Below are 19,031 nucleotides of genomic sequence, written 5' to 3'. Positions count from 1 at the left end.
TCTCGGGAGCTGGACCTCACTTCCGACCCCACGTGGGAACAAATTACGCTGAACTCCACAACTTGGGCGCGAGCTTGGAGCGAAGATGACTAGGAAAGCAGATCTCATTGCTTGCACCTATTACCTGGTTTGATGCAATTCTCTCTCGATGAAGTCACTTTCTGGAGGAAAGGTTTTTTTCCCCCAGGAAAACCACAACAGAAAGCCTCATTTCTGGGTATGCTTTGGCTTTTTTGACTCAGCGTTATATATGTTACCATACTACAGCCAAGAAAGAAAGACGATGCTCGTGTCAGGACATTTTCAAAGTCTTTCCTCAAGAGTTACCCGCGTGCCCAACGTGTAGCATCACCAAACAAACCTGTTCAACTCAATACGAGGGACTGGTATCTGATGCCACTTGGCTCGTCTTCTCAAGCGGAATTCAGGAGTCGGAATCGAAAGTAAGTCGGAGCAACTGCCAAGATCCTCACCATCCACCCTTAGACCAACATCTCAATTACAGCCCGCACGAGCTTCGCCAACGAGACTACTAGAGGCCAGCAGCCCACGAAACAGTCGGCGTTTCGATCCAATTCGCTCCCGCACGCTGACACCGTGCAGTTGCTGGGATGAAAGTGGAGGAAGCCATGAGGAAAGCCCGCTGGGAAGAGGCAGCAAGCAGCTGGCCTGTGGCTCCCAGCCCAGTCCAGGCAGGAAGGCTGCCCAGAGCTACGCCGAATACGACAGCTGCTCCCGGTGCTGCACCACGGGGTAGGGTGAGCAATGTATATGAACCTGGGAAGGGGGAGGCTTTCTCCTCGTTTTCACTCTGGGTAATTAGAATCATAGAATGGTTAGGGCTGGAAGGGACCTTCAAAGGTCATCTAGTCCAACCCCCCTGCAAGGAACAGGGATATCTCCAACTAGATCAGGTTGCTCAGGGCCTCATCCAACCTGGCCTTGAACGTCTCCAGGGATGGAGCATCCACCACCTCTCTGGGCAACCTGTTCCAGTGTTCTACAACTCTCATGGTAAAAAATTTTTTCCTAATATCCAACCTGAATCTACCTCCCTCTATTTTAAACCCCTTGTCCTATCACAACAGGCCCTCCTGAACAGCCTCTCCCCATCTTTCTTGCAGGCTCCCTTAAGGTACTAGAAGACCGCTATAAGGTCACCCCTGAGCCTCCTAATTTTCACTTCCCATCTTGTGCTGGATCTGGTGCTTGTTGGAACTAGATGATTTTTAAGGTCCCTTCCAACCCAAATCATTCTATGATTCTGTGTGCCGATTCAACTCTTTCAGTCAACAGGGAGAGGAAAAAAAATAAAAATAGTTTGCTGCTGGGTCAGTGAGTCCATCCAGCCCATGGGAGGGCCTGGAACTGTGATGGCTGACCCACAGTGAACAGAGGAGGGAAGGAGAGAAGAAGCCTGGCTGCTTCGGGGTGCTGAGCCACGAGATCAGCTCATGGCACTTTACAAAGTCCGTCCTCAGCCCAGCGCAGCTACCCATGCTGCAGGCAAACCTAACGCACCTCGGCACAGAGATTGGATGGCAAAAAAAGTCATACACTACCAAAGCACACGTGTGAATCCCAGCCTCCTTTTACACCAAATTCCAATTCTTAGGAAACATTTCAAGTCCTTGAGAATGAACTCCCTAACTAGGTAAGCCTACGTCACGAGGTTCAAAACAAAAATAAAAACAGAGGGAATAAAGGAGACTGACAGAATGGACTGACCAAAAGCAGCTTAATCTCCTTGCAGAGCCCCGAGGAGCAGCACCCTGCATCACCAGGGCACAAGCAAGGTCTGCAGAACTTCGCTACTTCCAAAGCCCATTTTAACCTGAAAATAACCAAATGCTTTATTTTCCAGAACGAACACGTTAATGCATATTTGGCTGGAATTTAATTACGGCAATCAAGCGGAGAACTGAAGCTGAACGCGGCTTTGGCAAGGAGAGGAGGAACCAAGGCAGCTCCAGCTGGCAGCACAACCCACGGCATAGGTCAGCCAGCTCCCAGCCCCACGCGCTCCGGCTCCCAAACAAACCCCGTTGGAAGCACGTCGCTGGATTCAACAAGGGTTTGGAGGGGGAAAAGCAGAGCCACACGGCTCAAGTTTTCCTCTTCATGTATTATGCAAGTGATGCTGAAGCCTTTCTAATCTTGGAGGGGAAAATAAGCTTCCTGAGGAAAGTGCTTCCTTCCTTGCTTCCCCCTCCCCATGGGACACGGCTCCCACAGGTAACGCAAACCTTATCACTCACGCTCACCGGTGACGTCAGCCTGGCTCCAGGGCTACTGTTTTGGCCGACAGTTACAGCTCAATTCTCTGAAAGAGTAAAGTCCACCGATGATTTAAAAGCTTGCAGGAAAGCAAACGTTGCGTCAGCAGTGCCGGCGTGAGTTTTCCTTCAGTGTCAGTGGAATTTTCCAGAGGAAGCGGACTCGAGGAACGACTGCAGCCATGTGCCAAGGCAGTTGTGAAGGGACCTGCAATTGCTGCAAAATAAACTCCAGCAGTGTGCATGCACACTGGAACGTTTTTCCATCTCGGCACGATTAAGTCACTTGTGTGGCTGGAGAAGGACAACAGCTCCGAAAAGCCACCTACGTGCAGCTATGATGGGAAATGCTGAGCCTTGGAGCTGGTGCTAATTGATCTTGGGGAAACATTAGCAAAGGATATGCTTCTCTTGAGATGTTTCGATCTAAAGCAGAGTTATCAGTTGCTTAAAAGAAAAAAAAAAAAGATTTCTTCAAAGTCTGATGGGGAGAGGCTTTGAAATTAAATAGTGGAGATACAATCTGAACCTGCAGTATGAAATCATCACAGCAGGTAGATAAACGTATCTGAGATGTGATCTACCCCAAGGGCTGAGCATTTGACGCCTTGAGAGCCTCCTCTAGATGAGACGTACGCGTGTGGAGCGATTCTGCCCCAGTCTGTGCAATGTTTTAATAAAATCCAGTGTGGGAGATCTCTCCAGTAATTCCATCTCTGAAATGCCAAAGAAAAACACGTTCCTTGAGATCCACATCTGAGTCACTCGATGCCCTTCATCTTGATTTACAGTTATGAAACTCTTCTCCTTTCACTGTGGAAGTGGAGGCAGAACCTCAAGAACCATGAAGACTAACAAAAACTCCAGTCAACAGAAACGCTTTGTTGAGAACTTTGAAAAGTTTTGCTGAGTTGGTTCCCGGAGAGATTTTACTATTGCTAACTTCCCAAATGAACTGGGAGCATAAATGAAAGCAGAGCTGCCTAACCAGGTCCCATTGCTCCAGCTGGAAGCTGCACCACAAAAAATGGGGATGTAAACAAGTTATTATAACGTTTATCATTGTGGTGTTACCACACAGGACACTCCACTATGAGTCTGAAGAACTGCAGAGCAGCATGGGGCAGTACGTGGGGAGAAGGGAAATGCTCCTCTGAGCGGTGCGGCATGGTGCAGCACTGAAGGTGGCACGGCAGACCTGGTGTGTGCAGGAGGAACAGAGGTCCAGCTACAGCTAGAGCCCATAAACCTTGTTTCAGCCTGGGAAACCCAACAGCCCGAGGCCATCTGCTTCTCTTAACTCATCACACTCCAAGAAACCACCCAGGGAAGCTGCAGACACCTGGAGAGCAAACCTACACCTCCTGATGGAGCCTGCTTTTCCCCCTCAGTAACTTCTCACGGGTGTAAGACTAATTCAGAGAGCTCCAGGGTCTTACCAATGCCTGACTTGAAAACATGAAGAGCACCCAGCTGTCTATCCTGCCTGCTCTTCCTCCTGTGGCAGCACAAACAAGAACAAATGAAGGATTTCTTTTAAGAAACAGCTGACATTTTCACAGGGAAAACTAAGAGCAGAGAAAATCAACCAGCCTACTGCACCATCTTTCTACAACAGGATGAGATGCTATTACAAAGCCCACCAGAACACCTAGCTCTATCTGAGCAACAGCTGCTTTTGTACAGAGCCCCTGCAGCCGAAAAATAGGGAGCAGATCCAGCTGGTGGCATGGGGAGACCACTGCAGAAGCTGTCGGGATAGATGACGACGACCTAGGAATGCTTAGAATTACAGATTCTTCTGAAAAACAAGTTGAGTTGGTTTGTGATCACATGCAGACACACAATCGTGAATCACTCCATTTGCATTCTCTTACTTTTGCCACTCCTTTATCTAATCAACCTCATTCCAAAACTTTCTAACTTGCAAGCCCTGGGTAACCTGCATTCATTGATTCTTAGACTCCAGGTTATCCTGTTCATTAACATGCTCATCCCAGAAATTAGCAATGACCTATTACAAAGTCAACTTGAATTAGCTTGAAAAAAACAAGGTAAGGGTGATCTCTGCCGAGGGAACACATAACCTTTTGTCCCAGAGTCTGCAGCATTACACAGCATCTCACAGCTGAGGGCTGCTGCCACCTCAACAGAAGCTGGAAAGAAGCACAACGCTCCTTGCTGGAAGTTTTACAAAAGGTTTATGATTTGCTACAGAACAGGTGCCCTTTCTGACATTGCTTTAAATTTTAGAGAGTCCCTACTTGCAGGTGTTATTTTTATTTTTTAATGGCTGCGTAAGTGCACTCCATCGATAGTCTTTAGCCCAGCTGAAGAAAACTTCCTTCCCCCAAAAAAAACCCTGTCGTGCGTGTGATAATCACAGGATGGTTCACCAGGACACTGCTCCTTCCTGGCAGCTTCGGAGCTGCTGTCACCTCCTGTCCGGACTCTAGGACACCTGAGGACAACTGCTGCTGTCTTCTCCTCACTCCCCAGATTTTGGGGTCTGCATCATGGACCCTGACCAAACTTATCTGCATGAAAATAGCTTCTAGGTCAGACTTCAGGACAAACTTCCTCGAGAACTGGAGACGACAAGTTTCTCATCTGAAAGTTCATTTTGCCACGCTGCTTCTCACCAGGGCCCACAGCATCCCCCGCAGAGGAAACCGATGACCATCTCAACGGACCTCCAGCATGGGATTGCTCCTTCTTCTTCCTCCTTGCTTGGTGGACAACCACCTCAGCCAACGAGGCAGCTGCCCTCACCAGTGGGTCAAATTCCTCAATGTCCCCCAGTATCCCTCAGTGCTTTGGAAATACAACTGGTAACAGGTCCCATGACACTAACCGCGTTGCTTAACGTGCTCCTGAAACAACCAGATTCGCTCGGATGACTGCGGGATAAAGACCTACGACGCAACAATAGGAGGATTAAGGCAAATGACTATTTCTGTGTGCAGGGCCTTTGCTCACAGCTAAGGTAAGAACATCTTGCACCGCTCTAAGTCTCTTCAAATAAAACATTTCATGCCACTGCTTTATCCCTGAAACGCTTTGCACAACAGTGAGCCAGACTGGCAAGACAGAGATATAAGGCAGAAATTTTGTACTCAGCAAAACCACTCACAGCCTGGGGCATCAGAACTCGTTCTGGAGATGGGGAGCACGAGGACAGACAGCCAAGTTATCCCTCTAAGAGATCACAAAGTTTCCTGGCTTGTTTAAGTGTTTGATGCCTGAGGAAGGAGGAGGAGGAGGAGGAGAAGGGGGAGGAACAATTTTACTAGCATTGCAATCTCAGATTATGAACTTATTGGAGGGCTCATCTAAAGCTTGGGAAAAAAAGCCCAAAGCATAAAGCAGCAGTTGCACACTCCTTCAAAAAAGTCCCATCCACATGTGACAATCCTACTCGAAGCCCGAACACTGCAGCCTCTTCTTTTAACAGGTTCAAGGAGAAACATCTGCCACTGAGTCCGTCAGGGTTGACAATCTCTGTTTGTTTTTAAATTCTAATCCTCCTCATCCGAAGCAAGCAGCGATGCCAGGAAGTCCTGTGGCTTCTCTGTGTTATTAGCCTTAACTACTCCGCTGCTCTTTAGAGATCAGATGAAACCTTCCCACTTCCAATGTAATGGAATTTTTCGTGTTCCTGGCTATTTGCTTTTTGAGTTTGCTTTTATCCCTTTCAACTCCCCGTTCTGCAGATCATAGTTGGTTCCCTCCTCCGGCCTCTACTTGAGGGAGCTCATAACGTTGATGGACAGACTGGCATCTACCTGTAATTACAGACACCCTCAGCTCTGCCTTCGGCAAAGCTCGTCGCCGCTTGCACAACCTCTGCGGAGCAGCTTTCCAGCCTTCCCAGCTCATCAGTAAGGGAAGAGCAGGGCTGCGTGGGCTCCGGCTGGAAGCGGCGCTGCCTTTGGTGCAGGAATGTTAACGGGCGGCTGCCTGCAGCCCGGCGCGCGCCGGCCCCCGTCCCCGCGTGACGCCGGGAAAGGCCAGGCTTGCCAAAAGCTGGGATCTAGCGATTAGGAAAAGCCCAGAGTCTATAAATAGACCCGCAGGTGTGTGCCACGCCACCACCGTGCGTCCTGCTGCCCAGGAAGCGTGCGGCAATCACAAGGGTTTCACACGTTAAACAAACTCGGGAGCTGTTTAATCCCAAGGTGCCGAACCTCACCCTCTGCAGCACGGTCCAAAGGTATTTGGAGAAAAGGTGAGACGGTTCGAGTCGCCACGCTGCCACCAGGAAACTCGGAGCCTGTCAAAAAGGTGACGTGGGACAAACCGGCACTGCCGCAAGCGTGGAGGAGGCTCCTGGGGAACGCGGCGTAGGGAAACGCACACTGCTGGATGAGGGATGTCGTCTCCAAGGGAAAAAAAGGAGGTGAATTATGCTTTCACTTTGATAAAAAGCTTTTTAAAAAGTTATTTCTGCAAACACTTATTTTCTCTGCAAACATCTGTACGCCTGTAGGTGCTGCAGTAAGAGTGTCCACGTTGACACGGGTTCCAACAGTGGGAACTGAAGTCCCATTAAGAGCACTTGGAGAACTGCCTTCCACAATGCAGGGTTCTGGGTTTACTGCGAAGCACTCCCATTAATTCCAATCTCCTTTAAGAGGAGATACACTGTGTGTAGGTGCTGACTTAAGATTCTTGCTACCAGCTTTTAAAGCACCCCCTGCCACGAAGCCAAAAGCCAGCCCTGCTTGCTGTCCCTCCCTCTGGCTCCCACCTCACCCTACAGCCCTCAGCGTTGCAGGACAAGGCTGAGGACACTTCCAACATTAGATTCACCACAATCCGCTTCTAGAAAGAACAGCAGACTGAAAAAAACAAAGAGGTGTATCAAGGACTATTTTTCATTTACTAAGACTCGCCTTAAGAAGCCTGTTTTGGAGATCCAAGAAGCATCCACGGCTCCCGTAAGTGATGCTTATTTCAGAGAGGGGCACAGGAGAGAAACAGGGACCTGTGTCCACAAAGCATGTAACATCACAAGCCCTGTAAATCCCACCTCTGGGCTCACACAGATGGTTACACAGGGCCAGATAGATCCAAGATTGGCGAACATGGCCATCGCTCCTTCCCAGAGAACCTCGGGGAGCATGGATAGCGAAAGCTCTCCCACAGAGCCCTGTCCCATGACCTAGCACAAGCGTCAAGGGAAGGAGCAACCAGCAGCCCCAGCCTGGCACGCAGCGATCCCGGTCACAGTGACTGTTAATGACTAACACCTCAAGCTGCCAACCAGCTGATGTCACTTTCATCATCGTCATCATCGTCACATGGTTCTGGACAGCAAGATCTCTTCCATCACTAACCCAATGAGAACACAAATCGACAGCAAATGTGGTAATTAAGGTGCACAAATTACGATTGTAAGAGAGGACTATAATTAAATGTAGCATATAATTAAACGTATTGCTATAACCACTCTGACACCGCCACTGCACCAGCACGCTCACAAGGCACCTTCAAGATGTTCTGACCCTGTGACTTCCTCTTGGGAAAAAGGGTCACCATCAAAAAAATCAGCTTTTCTTCTAGCGATGCAAATAAAAACTCTGGGTCAGGTTCAAGACTAAACCCTGCTCCCACCTGAAACCACACAATTCCACGTGGCACCTGGTTCCAGGCCTTCTTAGCCCTGTTCTTCGTTCAAACACACTCTTCCTCATGCTCGTGATGTTTCACACCTTCCTCTAGTGCTCGAGAAGCAACACAGACATCAAGAAGAAGGAGAAGCTCCAACATATCTTGAGGAACATCTCCCTTGCACCCTTCTTTGCCCCAACACTCACATACACACAATTAAGTGTCCACACGTTCCTCAACATGCTGTCGGAAGACTCCATCTGCCACTGGATGGAGCAGAAACAGCAGTTTCCAAAACACTGATGCTGCTAATCAGCTTTCCTGGAGATGTCCTTCAGCAGGAAATTTGATACTTTTCTCCGATTCTGAACTGAAAGACGTTGTGACATTAGAAATTCCCGTAAGACAAGTTCTATATTCAGCTGTGATATTTATAACCGCGCTTCACAAATATCCCTAATACGCAGTACCCTGGTAAGCCACGGCACTTGCATAATTGACAGAGAAACAAAATAGGATTCACTTTTGAAATTCCTAGACTTTCAGCCTGTCTGGTTCAATTTCCGCTTTCACATAGGTCAGAACCAGGATTTTAAGAAAAAAAACGGGGAGAGACAAAAAAAAACCCTGACTCCACACTGCAACTCCACCGTAACACCTATCAGAGAGTCATTTCGAGGTATACAACTCCCTGACCTTTCCTGGCCTCTTTCAGGAGTTGTACTTAATAAATCTCCAGATACTTTCGCTGTCCATAAATTCCCAAACCAGCCCCGGTCCTTGCCAAAGGACATTTGTCAAGGCCTCAAAGGGAGTCGCCAACATCTGCAGGACTCTCTCAGCACTGGGGACACCACCAGCCTCCCAGGACGTCCTCTGGCCTCGAGGGAACAGGGAGAAGCTGAACATCTCCATACCTAGAGGCCACAGGACAGATGCTCTCCTCCTTTCACAGTCAGGTTATGCACACTCCGTTCTTACTGAGGTTTTAGCTCCACTTAGTGGCCAGCCAGGCTAATTTAAAGCGTTGCCTTCCTCTTGAAACTACCGCTTTACTCAAGAGTTGTGGACAACAGGGGTCTTCTCCACACTGATCAGCGTGAGCCTGGTCCGTCATCCACAGCGAAAACAATGTCAACTAAAACACCGAGTCTGAATCCCAGCAAACACTTACCTCGGTAGCAGCGGGGACCGGGGCTTTGGTTTTTCTTTCTCCTTTTCACGTTCCCTGTCCCTATCCCGGTCTCGGTCCCTGTCCCGGTCCCTGTGCTGCCTGTCTTTTTCATCCCTCTTCACTCGTTCTCTCTCACGTTCCCACTCTTCTTTCCGCCGCTGGCGCTCCTTGTCACGCTCCCGTTCTCTTTCTCGTTCTCGCTCCCGCTGGCGCCTCTCCCGTTCCCGCTCTCGCTCCCGCTCGCGTTCCCTTTCTCGTTGTCTGTTCTCTCTTTCCCTTTCCCGTTCTCGCTCTCTTTCCTTTAAAAAGAAAAGAGAAATCATTGGGATGCTGTGGTAATATCTCCTAACAAAGCGGGCAGCAAGGTTCCGAAGTCTTGGACCACAAGCATTTACACACGCAGACATTTACATGTATTTACATTTAAATTTACATGTCAGAGCAAAATATTGAGATGAACAATCTGGAGCTCGCTGGCCATCTCTGTTTGCTGAGCAGGCAGAAAGTGGAGAGCAACAAACCCCTGCATCGTATTCATCACAGGTGTAGTTTTCAAAGACAACAGTCGAAGATGAATTTAGCTCATTATGCTTATTAAATACATGTATTGATGTTTACAAGTATTTACTGTCATTGCTAATCGTGTTTACAACAAGCTAATCAACTTGACAAACAAGCACCCCGAAAATAATTGATGGTGCATCATGTGCAACAATAGTGAGGGCAGGCTCCTGTTTATCCCAGAATCACAGAACATTAGGGATTGGAAGGGACCTCAAAGGATCATCTAGTCCAATCCCCCTGCTGGAGCAGGACCACCTAGATCATCATTATGCGCTGCTTCTGTAGAAAAGCAAGGTCTTACAGCAAAAGGAAAGCCACTTCTTAAAGGAAGTGAGGAATACCACTGAAAAGCTCCCCACTGAGCAGGATTTATGATGTTTGGCGCTACTCTTGAGGCACGACACTTTGCACGAGGGCACAAGGAAGTGGAGGGAAAAGGTTCAGAGCTTTATTTCCAGTGAGCTCCACGCTTTACAGCAGAGCAACACCAACCAACCGCATCTGGGATTTCAGCAATGGGCTGGGCGCTTTCCTCGTCGGACTCAATCACCTAACGTGGAATTCCACCAGCGGTGGCCAGTCACGCTGGAGCTGTCTGTACACAAAGCACACCTGTCCAAGTCTAATCCTTTCCATCTGTCCCAATAACTAACAAGCAAACCGTTCCTCAGTCAGGTTATTTCCTGGAAACTCCCTCCCTCTCCAACATTTTCCAAGAACAGCCAGTGCACATGAAGAGGAACCACCTTCCCATCTCAGACATGTTTTTGCCTTCATCACGCCGAAACGGAACATCCTCCCATCCCTGCACCCAGAGCGTGTTCTGCGCGGTAATTAAGTCAAGATTTGACTATTTGTAAGATTAAGAATTTTGAACATACATGGAAATTCTCGTTTCAACCATTGCACTGGAAACACGACAAGCACCAGAAGTACCTGGAAGAAAGTTGAAAGGAAGAGTGCGGAAAGTGGTATTACCTTACTTACTCTGTAGTTACGGTACGGATCTGGGTCTGTATACTGAACCCTGAAATTCTCATACTGCCCACCACGCCAGAACCGTTCTATTTCATAGTCATAATAGGGATCTGTATAAGGATCAAGCCTACAATGAAAAACAGGGAAGGTTAGAAAGGGAAATAGCACCTCATCACCACACAAACACTACTTATTCTAGGTCAGGTCTCAGGCACTGTGCACTGACAAGAAAAAACCAGGTTCGACGGAGCACGAGCGTACAAAGTGGTTTATTTTCCACATACCCCAAACAGACAGAAACAGTCTTTTTTCAAGTGAAGCTTATCAGAGAAAAGCACAAACCTTTCTTGATAAACACAAAGACAGAACGCTCCGAATCCAATTCAGCCTTCGAATCGAGGTGGTAAAAACGTGGAAACACCAATTTTTTTTTTTATAGCCACTTGGAACGTAAGCAGAGGTAACAGAACATGTTTGGCCTCATGGATTTAGAGCTGCGTTTTCTGCCCACGCACACGCAGCTGATCTCAAGCACCCTCACATCAGAAGTGGAAGGGCTGGTGATCTCCTACTCCCCTGCCACCCGAGGTGACGGGTGCATCCCAGTGCCAGTAGCACAGGACGTGAGCTGTTGCGGAGCTTTCCACTGGGAGAAGCCAAGCTTTGGGGTCGGGCCAGCGACACCTGCCCCTACGCCTGGGATTACTTCACACCACGAAGGTAATTGCATCTGCAACTGATATTCTCCAGTGGAAAACAGGTGCTGGCCCTCCAGCACGCACAAATGAACTGGCGAGCACGTGGCACACCCTGCTCACCCACAAAACTGTAATTACTTTTGGGGAGGAAAAGGATCTAAAACCCCACCCTCCTTAAATCCGCAATGTTTCCTCCATTTGATGATTTCTATTAACATTATTTGATGCTTTTAATTCACATACTCAATAATATCCAATCCCTGCCAGCCACCTGGAGTGCAAATATCAGATCCACTGTAAAGATGAGGAGGTGGGGACAGGAAACAAGAAACTTCCAGGGCCACAGAGGAGTCAGTGGCAGAACTAAGATTCTAAAGCAAGTGCTCCCAAATTCCAGATTATCTGTAATGAGACTCTGACTTGTAACTAAAAGGAATAAAGGGCCCACTTGTGCATTTTTAAAAGTGCCAAATGATCTAAAACAGCCTAAGTAAGTGCTGCCCTGCAAGTCAAGCGGCTACCTGTACTTCTTTCAGTGCTTTAAATGGTTTAAGATTTCTATTTTGTCTGAAACAGTAAGCCAAGGCAAAGAGTGCCGGGGAATCTTGACTACGGATGCTTAATTCAGCAACAAACTCCTGTTGCCAACCAAACAGTCAAGATTCAGTGACATCAGGTGTTCAAAGAGACCAAAAAAAAAAATCTCAAGCTACACCAAAAAAGGAAACACTTTACTTTTTAACCCAGCCTCAAGTCCAAATCTCCCCATTCTCTTCCTGTAACGTTTCTGGACTACTTATTAATTTAAACAAGCATCACTGCTATGCATTTAGGTAATACAGTGCTTAAATCCTTAGGTGAATAATTGGTTATCACCCCAAAAACCAAAATCAAATACATCCATTCAGTTAATAAATCGCCCATCACACCTGATGGGACAGCAGTCTGTGGCCTAGGAAGTTTGTAGAAGTGCAATGGAGAAAGGAAAGGGAATATTTTCTTACAGTTGCAACAGTACTGGAATCAAAGACCTGCTTACCCATAGTTAATGTTTTCTTTGATGTCCACCTCCCTATAGTTTTTCAAAAAAGAAAAAGGGATTCATGAACTATTTAGACATCTTCATATGTCACAAGACAGTCCTGAAAGCATTTATTAACATCTCAGCTGCACCACCAGTGGTCAGTTTGCTGCGAGGTGTCAATCTGTGCAATAAGTGTGTGCACGTGTGAGAAAAATCACCGTTTTCTAGAGTTTACAGCAGCAGCAACTTCCCAGCTTTTGCCTTTTCACACAACGAAGATATTATAATTTCACGGTCTGGTTATACATAAAGGTGCTTGAATTTTCAGGAATTCTATTTGTTCAATTACTTTTATTTAACACTAGCTATGCAATACGTTTTTTCCTTGACTTCACAAAAAAAACCCAGAAAGTCCTGTACCTAACACAACAATTCTTACATCAGTGAGGCAGTGGCATAAAACAACTGGAACGCTGATGCCAGTTTTTGTCTACAATCATAAAATAAAGATAATATACGGTCAACCCACAGAGCACTGGTGATAATCTGTCCCAGATGCAACTGAACATCTTCTCAGAGGAAGAGAAGACCGAGATACAGACCGGTATCTACACAAGAAAAAATTATTATGGGGCAACTGTTTTTTCTTATAGCCTGCAGAACTGAGTAGATAACTTCTTTTTACGACGGGGAAAGGATCTGCACTCCAGAGCAAAGCAAAGGCCATTGAACAAAAGCTCAACCTGCTCCTTTTCAGACCTTTTTTTTGCAGCTGATTCACTCTCAAATAGACAGACCAAGCCTTGCAAACACTTTCTCTGAGAGCAGAAATAATCCATAATCTGCACATGTAGGAAGAGCAGAGCATGTGTAAGCAAGACAGACACAGAGATTCACCTGTATTCCTGCAGAATACAAGCCTGCCTCAAAAATTCTTTTTCCATTCCATTTCTTGCCTTGAGAACTACTAAGCAAGTCTCTCAGAGCTGACTTATGCACCCTCGCACCTTCTTCTGCCTGCTCTCAGTCATGACAGGAGTGTGTCTGAGGTCCCCAACATGCTACGTTTTACCTCCTTAACGAAGCAATCACCTAAACACTCAAGTTTATGGTGTTTGTTTTGGTCCAGGCCATGTCCTGACAGCTAACAGGTTTGCTTTCTGACCACTGTCTTACTAAATAGTTTATCTGGGACTAGTCAAGATGTTTGTTAAGACCAGCTGCAGTGCCAATGCCCCCACAAACACCCAGCTGGCTGAGACAGCACGACTGCTGCCCTGAAGCTCTTGGATGTTGAGTATACTCCAACTTTGCAACCCAGCTTCAGCATTTTAAAACTCTCATGGGTTGGAATAATAAAAACAAGAGGAAAAAGTCAGAAGAATGCACTGGCATGAGGTAGACAATGCACAACTAGATAGTGTCCTTGAAGGACCAGTATGTCAATGACACTGAAGGCAGAATGGTTTAAAGATGACTGCAAAGGAAGGTAGTGTTGAACTGCAGTGAGCAGAGGTAGCTCGAGTTTTTAGCTGGTGCATATAGTGCTTAATGGAAGTTGCTTCCATTTCTCGAGGTGAGCATTCCTCCAATCTGGAGGAACAGGGAAACTGAACACTGCCATACTGCACTACACTTCCCACCCGTCTAATCCATGTAGCAAAACCAAGACTGCATCTTACGCTGGATCTCTGACGTCTCTGGTGATGCGGTAATTCCAGTCGCGGAAAAACTCGTTTTCTTTGTCAAATTCACGCTCGTCTTCTCCAATAGTCACAGTGAACCTCTTCTCCTCAAAGTCAGGTTCCTGTTCTTTCCTCATAGTTGCCTTTTTTAACACCTGCCATAACATAAAAATAAAAATGTTGTAAAGAGAGAACATTTCTGAGGCACTGAGCACTCTTCACTGGGGAGAAACCTTCTCTTTCAACTAAAGCCCCCTTCTTCTGCTCAAGTCTCACGAATGTGCAGGACACTGGGGTTTTCTCGACACAGAAAGTGTAATTCACTGTTCCATCAGCCTCCAACAGCAGCAGACAGGCAATAAAAGTTTCACGCACGCTGACCCCATCTTCTGAAATGATCAGACACATGGATCGTATAGGTGCTAGAGAAACAGGTACTGAATTAAGGGAAACTGGATCAGCTTAAAAATTTTTGCTTTGTGGAGGGCTTGGTTTCAACACCCCTGAACTGGTCAGGGCCAGACTCTCCCTAGTCCACGTTAGTATGAAAAGCCAAACACATGTGCCAGCTCCTCCGGACTGTATAACAACTGTGATACACAAGGAGACGCAGTTAATAGGCTGAAAAGCAAAAGGAGGGCTCCTTAAAAAGAGCAAGACACTACATGCTCCGACACGGAGCAGGCTGGTGGATTTTGGAGACAGTCAGCACACTTGCTGAGGATGGCATTTACCTCTTTAGCGTGCCGGAGTCCTCTCTCCCAAGCACTTTCGGTTGGAGGGTCTGGAGGGGGTGGAGGTAAGATTTCATCAACGACAGGCCCTCCCTGTTAGAAAGGTGAGAAGAGGAAGGAGACAGACACTTGACATCAGTTTTAAGTAGACAACTCATACTTCATAAAGAGTTACCCCAGAGTACCTCCAGATACTCCGGAGATGTATCGGCACGACACGAGCTGGGACACAAGACTAGCAACTTCAAGACCACCTTTTAAAACAAATCACATATCCAATAGATGCATCAAATTTTGCTGAAGTACTAGCTCAGATAAAATCTTCACTTCCCCTAGAGCAGGAGACAAAAGCTACATGCAGAAGCCAAAAATCCACAGAACAGATGTCCGTACCCAAGGGTTGGCTGGCATCAGTGGGTGAGGGCCGATCGGAGGAGCGCCGTTTGGGGAGAAGGGCTCAGGCTTGGAGATCAAGGAGTAGTTTCCTTTGTCATTCACACCAGGGTGAATGAATCGACAGTTCATGCCCCAAGTACAGTGACCTGTGGAAACACAGCTCTGTTAGACCCCTGTATGCCTACAGCAGGCATTTGTTCAGCCCCGCAACCATTAAAAACCCATCAGGGAATAACGTTGTTTGAGACATATGACTTTTCTTCTCTCCAACTTTGTTGAGATTTACCTGTTTTCATACACATGGAGAGACCCTTGTCACCCCCTACCTTCCCAAAGACGACAAATAGATCCAGTCAGAGGTGGATGAACACACAGGAACCTCAATACAGTGGGGAGAAGGGAAGGGTGGATGCATACACACCATTAAGCAAAAACAGTAACAAGCCTATGAGCTCTTCAAGTCTTATTAATGACAAACACTTCAAGGTGGGAGCTTTACCTTTTACAGAAAACACTGAATATAACATGACAGCAAAGAAAGCCTCACAGTGCATTCCAAATAAACAGCTGTCTGGTGAAATATGAAGTGCATCAAAGCTTTTCTCTCCAACCAACTCCACAGGCTTGCCAGCACAAAGCAGGAAAGAAGACATCACTACGGAGGGCAGCAGATGAACCCGAAGCTGCTCGTTAGCTTCAAGTACCATCCCCAAAGGGATGGTAGCACTCAGAGGTCTCTAACAGGATACAAAGCTAACTCCCAACTTCAATTTAACTTGCCTCAGAAACAAAACCCTTTTTTAAAATTTTTGTATTTATTTTCGGTGATCCACTCGACACCAGGCAACAGACGTTCTGCAGATTTCCCAGCAGACAACTGAATCACAGCATCATCACTAACTGTGCTAGCTCGGGCATTAGCACGTTGGCATTAGAGGCAACGGAGCAGTTAACGCTGCCCCAGGAGGAATCCCTGACCTCGGCTGGCAGGGTGACATGTCCGAAATTCACCCCGCACCTGGGTCCCTGGAAACACTCCTCATCAGTCCCAGATTAACCACCAGCTGCTGTTCTCAGGCAGAGATGGATGCTTTTGTACTGTCCAACACCACGAGAGCACAAACCCCTTTGCACAGCAGCTCACGGAGCAAGACATCCTCAGCGGTGCAGGGGCTGCCAGACACCTACCCCAACACTTACTATTCCTACTGAAGTCAAGAGGAACGATTATCCTGACAAGTAAGGGGTCCTGCTACATATGTCAAGGTGGCTACGCATCAGGATACTGCACTGGAAGGCTCTGTGAGGTTGGCATTCAGACCACTGGACAGATGCTGCCACGTGAGTGTTCCTCAGACACAGCGAGGACAAAAAACGGAATGTCTTCAAGGTCCCACGTGAGCAGCACCTGGTGGCAATGAAGCCTTTAAGGGGTGGCTTTGGGAGCGGATGTCAACGGTACCTGAACTCGTGCCAAATCAAAGAAAAACAACTGTGGCAAGAGATCCTGCGGCCTGAACTTTGACTCGGGCAAATATTTCCACGCTGCACGAGGTGTACGTCACGCTAAGGATCCAGGAACAAACAGCCCTCCTTGCCGAGGAACTTCCCTGTTCCACCACCATCACCAACACGTTCGTGCCTCAGCACAGGCAGAAAATTTGATACCGGAAGACAATCAGGAAGCCAAGTGTGTGGTATCTGATGGTCACGTCTCTGGAAACCCCCTAAGCAGTTCCCTACATTGCACATGCCACTGACGCAAGGGATAAGAGACTCCACCCTGTTCTCCACCCTTAATTCCAGATTTTCACAAATTATTTCAAGGGTGATTGTAAATCAAACCAAGGAAACGAGCAAACATTAAGTGAGATGATGCTGAAGGGAGTGGAAGAGAGCTGCAAGTTTAAATAAAAAAAACTTTTAGAAAACCTACTCTCTACTCTAGAAAAAAAAACAGCAGGATAGTCTAAGATAGCTGTTGTGCAGTTGCACAAACTTTGGGGAATGTCCTATTAAGAAGAATTAAAAAAAAAGAAATATAATTGGTTAGATTTAAAAGTTTCAAGCCTTAGGTCTCACTCGCAGTCAGAAGTACATTTTATGATTTCCTAACTCCGTTCCTTTGAGCTGAGAGTGACAATCCCAATCACGCTTCAGAAACGCGGTACCTGAGACAGCACAGAGCAATCTTCTGGCTAGAGGAAAAACCTTCTATTTACATAAGGATTTTTTTTCTTCCCCCCTAGCAGAGCATTTCCTCAGCCCAGTGGAAGTACTGGCCACCAGCATGCCTCACCTGTCAGGTCCAACACCACCCCTCAAGCATGCTGTCAAGCTGGGTTGCTTGTGAAAACAGCTCTAGGTGAGTTGCCAACACGTGATGCCACCATGCAGGCAACGCAGGAACCTGGTCAGCAGATGCACCTGCAGGGGCTGCAGCAGCTCGGCGGATGTCAACACCATGCAGCATCAAGATTCCTTACAGGAATGGTATTTCTAGCCCTGTTTTCGATTTAAAAATTTCATCAGATGTCTTTTAATAACTGGAGAAGTGAGACGGAGCCCTGGTTTTGCCTGAGACAGTTAGTTTTCCTTCGAGAAGAGCTCTGTGTTTGGTTTTAGTCTGGGATTCGTTACGAGAAGAATGTTGCTAACACCCTGAGACAGCAAGGAATTTTCAGCTTGCTGTATTTTTCCCAGTGTGCAGGAGCACAACAGGCTGGGGGGAGCATGGCCGGGACAGGGGGTCCACAACTGCCCTTAGGATCCGAACTGAGACTCAGGATTGAGGGTTAAACTGGCCAATGGAGCATTCCATATCGTGCAACATCATGCCTGGCATAAAGATGAGGGCTGACTGGGAAGAAGGACTTTTGCTCTTCCGAGGGCTCTCACTCTTGGAGCTCAGTCTTTGGGCCTCTCTCATCCAGGATTGTGGTGTCGATCTGTTTCGGGATCGCTTGCTGGGACAGGACAGATGTTGGTCACCGGGCACTGAGCAACTATACTGTGTATCACTTGTTTGTATATATTATTGCCACTATATATATATTTTCATATATTATTACAATTATTTTATCATTATTACTTTTAATTTTATATTATTATTATTAAATTGTACTTATCTCAACCCACGAGCCTCTTTCCCTCTTCCCCATTCCCCGGGAGAGGGCAAGTGTGTGGTGTTCAGTTGCCAGCTGGGCTGAACCGCAAGAGACGGATATGGGATTGCAAGAAACAATTACACTTTGGCAAGGCACGAGCTTTATAAGAAACAATGACTATTTGCATTCTTGTTTTCCACGGAATAACCTCTAAGCAACAGTTGACTGTTGAACCAGCCCAAGCAGTTTTATTCCATGCTGCTTTAAGAACACTAGCAAGTTTTCCTTTATTTGCTTCTACTGGGCAGTTTTTGCATGTTGGGTCTATAAATTCAGCACCTGGCCACTACGGAACAGAAAGGTGACACTGAGGATGCCTGGGGCAAGAGTTTACCATGTAGACAGCAGCTTAACGGGTACAAAACCAACCAAGACAAACTAGAGCACCTTTGGCTTGCTTCCACCACTACGGCACGTCATTACCTTTCATGAAGAACCGGCAGGTGGGACGTGGCCTCACTTTTCTGTCGCTGGGGTCTTTAACTTCTCCTTCTTCTAAGTCGTCATCCTGGAAGAGACAGACAAGCTGACATTTCACGTGGTGCATGTTCTGCAGCGACTTGACATTTCACAATATGGTCAAATATCAGCCGCTGAAAACACACCCTGGAGCAAAACACAAGAGGGAGGCAATATAAAGTTACGATAAACACCCCTGAGCATCTTCGCAACGTGCTGCTACAAATGGGGACAGGCATCGACTTCCATGCTTCAAAGGTGAC

At 47.0% G+C, this 19,031-nt stretch overlaps 1 protein-coding gene across 3 annotated transcripts in view; it reads right to left on the bottom strand.

Annotated features, from left to right (window-relative positions):
* Positions 1–19,031, bottom strand: part of ZC3H18 (zinc finger CCCH-type containing 18) — a 49,368-nt gene that overhangs the window by 17,430 nt on the left and 12,907 nt on the right. For 2 of the 3 annotated variants that reach the window (XM_086620907.1, XM_086620908.1), the window contains exons 3-8: positions 18,733–18,817; positions 15,140–15,288; positions 14,747–14,839; positions 14,010–14,167; positions 10,606–10,732; positions 9,064–9,362 (exon numbers count right to left, since the gene is read on the bottom strand). In XM_086620907.1, coding sequence (XP_086477033.1) covers positions 9,064–9,362; positions 10,606–10,732; positions 14,010–14,167; positions 14,747–14,839; positions 15,140–15,288; positions 18,733–18,817 — 911 coding nt within the window. Of the gene's footprint in view, positions 1–9,063; positions 9,363–10,605; positions 10,733–12,342; positions 12,376–14,009; positions 14,168–14,746; positions 14,840–15,139; positions 15,289–18,732; positions 18,818–19,031 lie in introns of all 3 variants that reach the window. The other variant, XM_086620906.1, reaches the window with a different exon arrangement.

The sequence above is a fragment of the Tauraco erythrolophus genome, chromosome 15, assembly GCF_009769465.1.
Source record: "Tauraco erythrolophus isolate bTauEry1 chromosome 15, bTauEry1.pri, whole genome shotgun sequence".
Classification (NCBI taxonomy): domain Eukaryota; kingdom Metazoa; phylum Chordata; class Aves; order Musophagiformes; family Musophagidae; genus Tauraco; species Tauraco erythrolophus.
The sequence above is the reverse complement of the archived record's forward strand: the minus strand, read 5'-3'. Positions and strand labels throughout refer to the sequence as shown.